Source organism: Zosterops lateralis (assembly GCF_965231275.1).
Source record: "Zosterops lateralis genome assembly, chromosome: 5".
In the NCBI taxonomy this organism is placed as follows: Eukaryota; Metazoa; Chordata; class Aves; order Passeriformes; family Zosteropidae; genus Zosterops; species Zosterops lateralis.
The window spans coordinates 32,412,455-32,423,316 of NC_139766.1; the positions used below are offsets into that span (position 1 = coordinate 32,412,455).

At 43.3% G+C, this 10,862-nt stretch overlaps 1 protein-coding gene across 2 annotated transcripts in view; it reads left to right on the plus strand.

Annotated features, from left to right (window-relative positions):
* ENPP6 (ectonucleotide pyrophosphatase/phosphodiesterase 6) overlaps window positions 1-7,776 on the plus strand; it is a 32,328-nt gene extending 24,552 nt beyond the window's left edge. For both annotated transcript variants that reach the window (XM_083861425.1, XM_083861426.1), the window contains 3 exons: window positions 217-354; window positions 4,264-4,387; window positions 5,182-7,776. In XM_083861425.1, coding sequence (XP_083717551.1) covers window positions 217-354; window positions 4,264-4,387; window positions 5,182-5,405 — 486 coding nt within the window. In that variant the 3' untranslated portion in view covers window positions 5,406-7,776. The remainder of the gene's footprint in view (window positions 1-216; window positions 355-4,263; window positions 4,388-5,181) is intronic.
* The last annotated feature ends 3,086 nt before the right edge of the window (window positions 7,777-10,862 follow it).

Below are 10,862 nucleotides of genomic sequence, written 5' to 3' on the forward strand. Positions count from 1 at the left end.
GTGTTTATGATCTGAGTTTTCAGAATCTCCTAAACCACTTAAGCAGGTTTTGTCCAGCCATGATCTTTGGACAGGCAAAGTCCAGGTTTAAATGTACTGATGATTAGCTATTACAGGGGATTAGTCATTTTGCAAATTCAGGTGTTTTCATGTACCCACGAGTGTATTTATGATGTTTACAGCCATATGGTGTCCTAACATTCATTTATTTTGCAGATATATCAAAAACTGAAAGCTGTGGAACACATGGATGTTTATAACATAGAGGATATTCCAAACAGGTTTTTCTACAAAAAAGGAAAATTTGTGTCTCCACTAACTCTCGTGGCTGAAAAAGGATGGTTCATAGTAGAGGTAAAGTATAGAAGCAAAATACTTAGACAGGAGTATGAAAAGGTGCAATATATTTCTGATCATTGAGTTAAAGTCAATGGGCTGACTACAAAACTAATGTCAAATTCTGCTGTGTGCTTAAAATAATTTAAAGGTATTGCAGCTATCCTAAAGGTAGACCCTTAAATAGTCAAGATGTCTCTTTTTTCGCTGTTGTCATAAAGCAGATTCTTCTTCCCCCTGCCATCTACCTTCATTTCAGGCACAAAAAGAGTGTTTCCATTTTAAGTCCTTATTATCCCTCCATTCAGCAGTACCTTGTGGCAATTTTTCCATCTGCCTGGCTTTTCTCCCATCAGACTGTCCTAAAAATGCCCCATTTCTCCCAGGCCCATGATGTCTCAAAAGGGTCAGACTGGAGATTTACTCCTCAGAGATGCACACACTGAAAACCTGAGAACTTGTTAAGCAGAGAACCCAGATATGAAGAGATTTTTCATAATAAGTTATTTTCTTGCTATAAATTGTTATTTTTACTTTGTGCTTGTATCACTACTGAGCATCTCCACATTACAGATACTAATTGCAGGTCAGCACAGCTCAGAGAGTGAGACAACTGTGTATCTTCTAAGGAGGTAAACTGAGCAGTGGTATTAAGTGATTTGCCCAAGGCCGTACATGAAGTCAGTAAGCTCCCAACAGAACCAAGGAGTCCTCGGTTTCTTTCATGTCCCACCATAGTCAGTGCACTTCATGGCCTTGCAGGTTATTGTAACTCAGCTGAGCATCTTCTTTCATGGCCTTCAGAACTACTGCTCACCAAGCTTTGCTCAGGACAGTCCACACTACCACATTTCTCACTAGCCAACCTGAATTTAGAATTTAGCATAATAGTTTCTACAGCTGAATAAAAATGCCCCTCTAAAAAAACCTGATGGCTTTGGAATACAGCTGGGTGAGTACCACATTTCTGATGCTAAAAAAAAAAAAAAAAAAAAAAAAAACCAAAAAAAACCACCCTATAAAAAGCCAGAGTTAAGATTTAGACAAGTAAAGTAGGAATCTGGAATGTTTTTTTTTTCAATTTTTTTTTTTTAAATTACAACTAAACTCTTTTGTACAAAAGTCCAAAACAGAACCTTTTTACATCTTCTGTAGAAAATAAAAAAGCATTTAAAAATCATTGAAACTCTGACAAACCTTAATAACAGTGCAGCAAACACTGCTGCTATGATAATTACTTCTGTCTCTCTGCCCATTCCTTCCCATTGTTTCTGATTTTCAAGAATGTCCTCTCATTAATGCTGTCAGATTTTCCTCCTCTTCTGTACACTTTCATTATCTGTGAATGGGATATGAAAATGAAAGTTTCCTGTCATATTTTTAAAGAAATGATTGAACCTTCTATTATACTTCCTGCCCAAACCACTGGAGAGAGGATGTGCAGCTCTTCCCTGTCATGCTCCCAGGGTTTTTTAACTCTCTTTTGGCTAGTGGATAGCTAAAAGCTGTTTGAAAAAGAGGATTTTGGTGGTGGTGCTGGTTTTTGAAAGAGACAAAGGGTGCTATAGCTGGAAAGTTGTTTTCCTCATCATGGAGCATAGGAACTAAAACCCATCTACATTTTGGTTAAAGCAGGATGAGCAGGGATTTTGTGCTGTACCAAAGTTGATCTGCTCCTATCACCTTGTTCCCTTCACACAAGTGAGTGGTGCCCATCCTTTGGGCCTAAGATCCCCAGTTGCTCTCCTGTGTTCAACAATGGTGTTAGTCCTCAGGGCTGCATGCTCACTCTGTATCCATCCCAGTGTATTTTCCCAACATTTAGAGATCAATTGCAGCACATTTGCTAAACATGTACACACAGGGAAAAGTCCATTGTCCGTAGTCTCAGATACACCTGTTTCATCTTTGACAAGGACTGGAGCCTGGGCTTAATCTGAGTATGAAAAATTACATCTCAGATGAGTCCTTCATCCCATTTGGATTTGCCAGGCAGGCACATTAGTGTGCTGCCAGTGTCCTGGGTGAAAAAGAAGGCCCTGGAGTTTGTGGGGTTTGCTGTAAGGCAGAGCCTGATGCTCCAGAAGGGCAGTGCTGGGATGCTTGCACAGCCCTGTCCCTCAAGCTATTGCTCTTAGTGGCTCCATTTAATGAGCTCTCACTTCAGCTGCAGTTATGAAAGTTAGTAGTATGTTTTCTGACTCAACTGGCACCAGAAATGATGGAAATGACTGTGCCTTTGCACATTCTGTTGTGAGTAGGTGTCTCCTGATGTCCAGGTAGGTTATGAAAAGCACACTACTTCCTCCTGCATTTGATATTTCTGGGGAAACAACTGTGTCCAAGACATCTCCTAGGCCCATGGAGGGATGTGGCAATACCATGATGCTGCCAAAGAACCACTGCAAATTTAATGTGACTTCACTTGTCTGAAGCTGATGCTGGGAAATGCTGTGCAGGTTGCCTGATGGCAAGCAGCACACTTAATTCCCAGAAATCACAGGAAGCTACAGCATAAGGAGATGCTATGGTAGAAAGAGGAGAAGAAGTCTGTTTTCTCCTTGGTTTGCTCTGAGCAGGGAAATAGATGGGGTCAGGAAAAGAAATTTGTTAGCTAAAACAGTTTCATTTAATCTGGAACAGATTACCCAGAGAAGCTGTGGAGTTGCTCTCACTGGAAATGTTCAAGAACTGTCTGGATGCAATCTTGTGCAATGTGATCTAGCACAACCCTGCCTGAGCAGGGAGGTTGGACCAGATGATCCACTGTGATCTCATCCAACCTGACCCATTCTGTAGTATTCTGGAATTATCTGGTACACCTGCCGAGTATTACATCTGAAAAAACAGGAGGTTCCCCTGGAAAATGGTTGGAAGAGCTATACATCTCAATCACTACACTACTGTGTGAATGTGGGAAACTCTTTTGGGACATCTTCTGTCCTTCTGTGCCTGAGTGTGAAGGCCAAACCTGGACACTCAAGAGGACTGTGCAGCTCCTTCTTTGTAATTATCAGAGAAATTAATATCATGGGTTTGATGAACTGTCAGTTGATGTTCTTTGTTTAAGTGAAATTCCTGCCATAGTTTTGGGATAATGTGGAGTGCCACATCTGTCTGCTGCTATCCATAAGGAGCATGGGATAGGATAAACTCATGGACAGGTTGATTTTGATTTTGTTGGCATTTTGATCAGCCCCTAGGGCCTGCTGCTCTGACAGATATGGCACTGTTGTAGGTAAGAGCTGTTAATATAAAGCAGGAGAAAGTAAGGAAGGAATTTAAAGTACATCTTAAGTGCAATATGGGCTAGGAAGAACAAGATTTATAATGACAATTTAATAAAACATAGATCCACTGAGCAAGGAAATAAAACAGAGTCTAGGCCACAGAAAGTGGAACTGTCTCAGATCAGAGCCAGTGTTTCCTGGAACAAACCTCATTTGTTTGACAACCAGTAGGGAGAAGAAAAAACAATTACAAAATATCTAGTAGGGGTGATACTTGTACAGTTAGGCTGACTAGTCAAATGGAGCAAAAAAATGATTTATTTTTCTTAGGTGTCAATGGCATGTGGGGCAGAACAACACCCCAGTAAACCCATGGAATTCCATGGCACTGGGTGGGAGAGCAGTGCTGCAGGCATGGGGAGAGGGACAAGCACCTTGCTTACACCTGCCACACACAACTGTGGTACTTTGTGCTTGTGGCAGAAATCTACATGAGTTGTTCTCCCCTCCCAGCTGGGAGGTGGTTATTCACTGAGACAGCAAAGCCAGGGGTCACCCCTCCTGGGGATGAGCTCCTGTGCACAGCGTGGGGGCCTGATGGGGTGGTACAGCACATGGAGACACAACATGGCACCCCACAGTGCCCCAGCACAGCCCAGCAGGCAGGCACTAACCATGCTCTGCTGTTGTCACCCAGAGCAGGGACAAGCTGCCCTACTGGGAGAATGGGACGGGGAGGAAGGAGGCCTGGCAGAACGGCTGGCATGGCTACGACAATGAGCTCATGGACATGAGAGGCTTCTTCCTCGCATATGGACCAGGTACAGTGCTACCATCTCTGGTGTTCCCCTGAAGCCCCATGGTCCTCACCCCTGCATCTCTGCAGCCCCTGGTGCATCAGGACCCTGATGCAGCACTCTGCGACACCCAAAAATTACAAATAGATGGCAGGATTTCCTCACTAGGGAGGGTTTGTTGCACTGCATCTATTTTATAGCTGAAGAAACGGCAGAGAGATGTGAAGGGATTTGGTCAGCCTCTCTCTGATGTCTCAGTACAGTTACTATCCCTTTGCCCTGTTTCCTGAAATTTTGACCTAAACTTTCAATTCTATTTGAAACACATGAATCCTGCTTTTGTTAGGGGATTCAGACTCACTACAGCAGGGCACTTTCTTTCGAAGGTTGCAGCATACCTCACCCACCTATCTGATGGGCAGACACAAAACTCCTAGTTTCCACTTCATCAGACCCTTTAAACAGGGCAGAACACCAGGCTGCAACTGCAGACAGGAGTGAAAGCAGAATGTGCATTACAATCATATTAGGCTATTACATCTATCAAGCACATACAGTAAAGTAGCTCCTGCACTTAAAAAATCAGGGCTTTTTTTAGTTTTTAGAATAAAATTGGTCTAGATGTAAAAATAATTAATAAAATTGTTTAAAATGTTGGGTTTTTTTGCTGAGCTATGTTGTAAATTGTATAGCATGCCACATCCCAGCCTGGTGTGTAAGTCTCAAGAAAGGCAAAGGAGCCCTTGCCCCACAGCACCTGACATTCCAGGGGCTGAGCCCCAAGTTGCATGATGCCAACTCCTCTCTTTTGCCTGCAGATTTCCGATCCAACTACCGAGCGCCTCCCATCAGATCCGTGGATGTTTACAACATCATGTGCAGCCTGGCAGGAGTACAGCCACAGCCCAACAATGGCTCCTGGTCCAGGGTGGAGTGCATGCTCCGAAACACAGCCCCTTTGGCACCACTCCCCCCATGCAGCAGCTGTGTCCTGGCATTAGCTCTGCTCTCCCTGTTCTCCAGGCAGATCTCCTTACTGTGATCCCTGAACAATGTCAGTCAGTGTCACCAGCAACTCCATCCTTCTCTGTTTGTTTTTTCAAAGTTCTTCATTTGAATAATAGCTTCATTATTAGAGTGCTGTCCTCCACTCCTCCATTGTGCTCCACCAGGCATGAATCTGACCTATCCTGCATCTACAATGTTTTTAACATGAAGCCAGGTTTTGTGCTGCTCTAAACATAGCCAGGGACAATGGTGTCACTCACCTAGATTTACAGCACTGGCAATGAGAGCAGAATCCTGTCTGGCTATCCACAGAGTTTTCTGGTGGGTGCACATGGGGACCTCTGAGCATCAAACACATCTCACCTCAGCATCTTTCACTGAGGAGCTCACCCTGGTTCACTATACTGAGAAATTCAGGAGTGGAGACCAACCTCTTTGCAATTAGCTGGGTTCATCCTGGTTCACCCTTCACCTCCAGCTCCACCAGCAGCAGGGCCCCATCTTCTCCTTACAGTGCAGGCCAAGCCCTGTCTATACACACACAGTCTTCAAAGAGCCAAGAGCTTTGCTGAGGGACCATAATGACAAGAGAGGTCGGTCAGCAGGAGAGCAGTGAGAGCATCCTACTTCTCTCAGCCTTTCCTTCTTTATTTTCACCCACATGAGTACTGGCTCTGCCCATTTCCAGGGCCAGGCTTTCCTCAGGACTACAGAGGAAGGGAGGGCTGAGAAAGAGGAAAGTGACAGAAATCCTCCCCTTCAAAGCCAGTAGGAAAATGAATAAACATCTGGGCACACAAGGGTCAGGAGAATGTAGGATGAGGAAGCCTGGAATTTAACAACCTCTCTGCTTTTCCTGGTGAAGATAATACCATCTGATCACATTTTGATGTTTTATACCCAATTGCATTTCTGAAGGTTTTTCAACACTTACTGCTCTTCTACCAGCTTTTGCACTCTATACCTCTGCCTGGTGATCAGCATATTTGCCTTTATTCTGCAGCAGGGAGAGAGGTCCACACTGATAGATCTCCCACCCTCCCAGCTAATCCTGGTGATTATTTCTATCATGGGCTATCAAGCACAAGCAAAGTTGTAACAGCAAAGTTAAATTAAACAGCAGGAGAGGATAGAGCTGTTGCCAGAGGTGCCTTCGGGAGTGCACAGCGCTTTATCTGATATACCTCTGAACCAGGAGCTTTCAGCAACAAACTGCCTTTGGAAGGATTGAGGTCCGTCCCCACGTAAAACAAACCTCTAGGACTTACTACTCTTCTGGATCCAGAGACAGTGCATTTGAGGGTGAATGATTACACTGTGGGGAAAAAAACCAAACACCGAGTTAAACTTGACAAAAGACTTGTGTAATAGCTGTAAAGATTTATGTAATGTGTTTTTAAAGCTCAAGTGAACCATCAAATCAATTGGGAGAAAAATGGAAAAAATCAGGCTTTGTTATTAGACTGTTGAGTATAAAAGGCAATTTAATGCTTTCGAAGCATTTGCAGTAGCTGTAAAACAAGCACCTATTGTTCAGAGTTCCCTGTTGCTCTCAAATGGACCAGGCTCAATGAAATCACGGGAGCACATTTTTAAAGGAAAAAAAAAAAAAAAAGAAGAAAAAAAGAAAAAAAAAGAAAAAAGAAAAAAAACCCCAGCATACAAGATAACCAAATTACCAAGTTTTGTCTGAAAATCATCAGGATTGATGCCATCAGTGCCTATTAACCCCTCCACTATGTGCCATCTTTAGCCTTACTAGCAAGCAGAAGCCAAGGCCTTCTTATAGAAGCAATGTTTCAAAAGGTATAAGGGTATATTCAGCTCCTCAGTTATGCAAACAGAAATTGAAAATAACAAATTGGGTCCCTTGAGTAGTTCCACGGATGGGTCGTGACACATGAAACCAACACTGATCCTTGTGACTACTTTGTGTAACTCACTTTTGTCAGTGTCCACATGCAAATATCGAAGGGTAAATTCAGTTGCAATACAATTTGTTTGACCTTAATGCAAGCATTGTGTGTATGGTAAAAGATACTTGGTCTGTAAAAGGAAAATTTGATGGCAGACCTTCAAGAAGCTCACTAGCTTCAGGAGAACTACAGCTCATTATAAAGTGCATCTTTCTTCCTCAGAAATGTCATACCTCTGAATCAGTTCATGTTCTCATTCAAAATCAAGTGTCTTAACTCTCGCCTATTTTTCTGTATACTATGCAATGGAGGTGGTTGTATTTTAAAACCTATTTCTGAATGATGTTTTTATACAATGACTGATTGTGAATGAGTGAATAATTCTAAAAATGCTGTTCAAAAAAGCACTTCTTTGTAAATATTGTAAGATTTTTGGGAAAAAAAAAAAGCCTAAAACCTTCCCTTCAACACTTTGCCTTTCTTGTCTAATTGCTTCATCAAAATGTGATAAACAGTGTTTGAAGCTTGTGCTGATTAATTATCAGAAAGACTAATGATAACATTGTTTAGAAATGGCAAAGTTGTCAGCATGTAAATTAAGGACATTAAATGCATCACACAAGATGATGTAGCTTGCATATGCAGTCCTTTTTTCCAGATGTATTTCACTGTTTAACCTTTTGAACATCCATTCAGGAACATGTCATTCCCACTAGGCAATAGACATGAGAAAACATTTTGCACTTCTAAGAAGAGAGGTGAGCCCTGGATGCTCTTTTGAGACACTTCTCTAAGCCAACTGTGCCACCATCACATTACCTGATTGCACAGAAATTAAGAGCATTGTCACTGGTATGAGGGTGCAGTAGGCTCAGGCTCTCCAGAGCCCCCCTTTCCCAGTGGGAGATGGTGCAAATGTCAACAAGACCTCAAAAACCTGTGCTAAAGGCCTCAAGGATAAGGGAGCCCTACTCCACTCTAAGCTCCACAAACCAACAATGCCCATGGAAGAGACTAATTTAACAGAAATAAGTCTTCAAGCCTACTCCACAGAATTAATCTCCTTTTCCTTAAATTAACTGACCACAGAGTGGGGAGTGGATGATGGAGGAGGACCAGTGCAGGTATGCCAATGAGTCCTTTAATTCACAGCAGGACTCACTCTGAAGCAGTAGACCTGCCAAGGTCTGCCAGAGATGCTCCCCTCATGTTCAGTGAACATGGGTCCTCAGAAAAGGAAGGTGCTGAGGGACTGCCTGCACAGGAATAAGTCTCAGTCAGCTCCCCATAACAGTGCCAAAAATGGCAATTTCACAGCTAAATAAGCTGAGCCCTTTTTACCAATGACCTTGGTGGCCATGCAGATGGCATGGCTGGCTAAGGCTCAGTGGGTGAACCCTCCAGCATCCCTCTGGATGCAGCCTGCATTGCCTGTACAGGCTGCAGCCTCATGGAGACACTTCTTCATTGGCCCAGACACGGGCCTGCACCATTCACAAGTACAGAGACCTCACAAGTAAGGGCTGAATGAGAAGGTTTTGCAGTGCTGGTCATCTCTCTTGTCTCCTAACTAATACATCACAATATATCACAAAATCACAGAGTATTCTGAGTTGGAAGGAACCCACAAGGATCATCAAGTCAAACCCCTGGCCCTTCACAGGACCATTCCCAAGAATCACACCATGTGCCTGAGAGTACTGTCCAAATGCATCTTGAACTGTCAGGCTTGGTGCTGTGGCATCTGTCAGATGTTAACCCATACACCCCCCGGGGTGATACAGATCAAATGAGCTCTGGCCATTGGGAAGTGAAAGGCATTGGAAAAACTCCATGTAACATTTCCTCACCCTCTTTTCCCTGTAGGGCTGTAGCAGAGAGGGCAGGTCACAGCAAATCCAATAGGAATCTTTTAAGAAAACATGGCCTAATGAAAAGGAAGGTTTGAAACCCTGCATTTTAGCATAAGAAGTCTTTACGAGCTGTTTTAAGAGACAACTTTCACATACATGGAAAAAATTTTTGTGTAAGTATCGAAACACATCTAAGGGGAGGTTCAAAAATAAAAACATTTCAGAATTACACAGTGGGAACTCAGAGCTTTTGTCAGTGCAGGGGAACTCTGACTAAAATAGTCACAGGTAGCAAAGAAATTATGGGAAGGGATATGAAGACTGGGCTGAAGTGGGGGAAATTCAGTGCCCACTTTCCACACCAGCACAGATCAGGGCTTAGCTGAGCTCCAGGGAGCGGACTGTGATCCTCCCTTGGTCACAGCAAATGAGGCATTTTAGTGTCCGAATTGTATCAGTCTTCAGGAGCAAGGGGCACCAGTGCATGCATAGAAGATGTTCTTCTGTCCCTCACCAAGAGGGTTGCAGGCAGCCAGCCCCAAAATGTCAGCGTTCTCTGCTGGGAACACGTCCAACCAGTTTTCTGTGGCTGCCAGAGAGGGCATTGACACTTCTGTTTTTCCCAAGAAATTAATAATACACTAAAACATTACTCATCACATAGATATATTGTTTGGTGAATATTAATTAAGCCTCAAAATTGGCTGCAGACAATGTCATTGCTTCCTTGCCAGATAGAAAAAGGAAGGCTGAGCTGGCATCAGCTGTTGCAAAGGCTGTGGAATGCAGGTCAGGCTTGCAGGGCATCATCTACAATCTCTACTGAACATTCACTCAGCCTGCTGCCCTCACTGGGCTGCCTCCATGCAAAGACTCATGGCCACATAAATGTATATAACTGGGCCATGTGTCCATTAGAGGCAGTTTTAACCTTTCTTTAGTGGTCCCACATGGTGCTCATCCTACATCACTAAAACAACGAGTGCATTGTCATTCACTGTACCCCCTAGTCAGGTTAGTTTTACCCCTGCAAGGACATGACTATACCAAGTGACTTGGCAGGACTCTGCTTCTGATTTCTGAGAAGTGCCTCACCTCCTCTACATGATCCCTGGGCAGAAGGAGGCTCTGACAAATTAAAAACTAATGTTTTGGAAACACGTATTTGCCTCCCAATGTATCCATCCATCCATCCATCCATCCATCCATCCATCCATCCATCCATCCATCTGTAAATTGCTCTCTCCCTTGATACTTTGATAATTTTTCCATGTACTCCATACTGGTGGAGCTTTGGGATGCAAGACTTTGTTTCCTTGCTTGGCAGAGTAGGCAGCAATGTGGTTTTCATCTTACAGCTCGTTCATTGTCCATGAGAATGCAAGGGCTGAGAGAGGGGCAAACTCTGCTGACCACATCCCAATTGAGAAGATTCTGTAAGAGAGAGGGAAAGCAGCCCTTGCCCATCCCTGGAGGGATTCTCCAATCACAGCTATAACAAGGAAATAATTTTGGACTTAAAAACTAAGATTTTAAAACAGCCTTCAAATAGCAGCTGTGAAAGAAGACCAAAAAAACCCACAACAAAGTCAAATGTTTTTTAAGGTGAAATTCAAGCTTTTTATGAGATGGATTATACAAACTGCTTGCTTGCACTGCTGCAGGGGCTGGTGAAACATCCCCTCCTGCCTTTATCTCAAATGATTCCCTACAAGAAAGCTT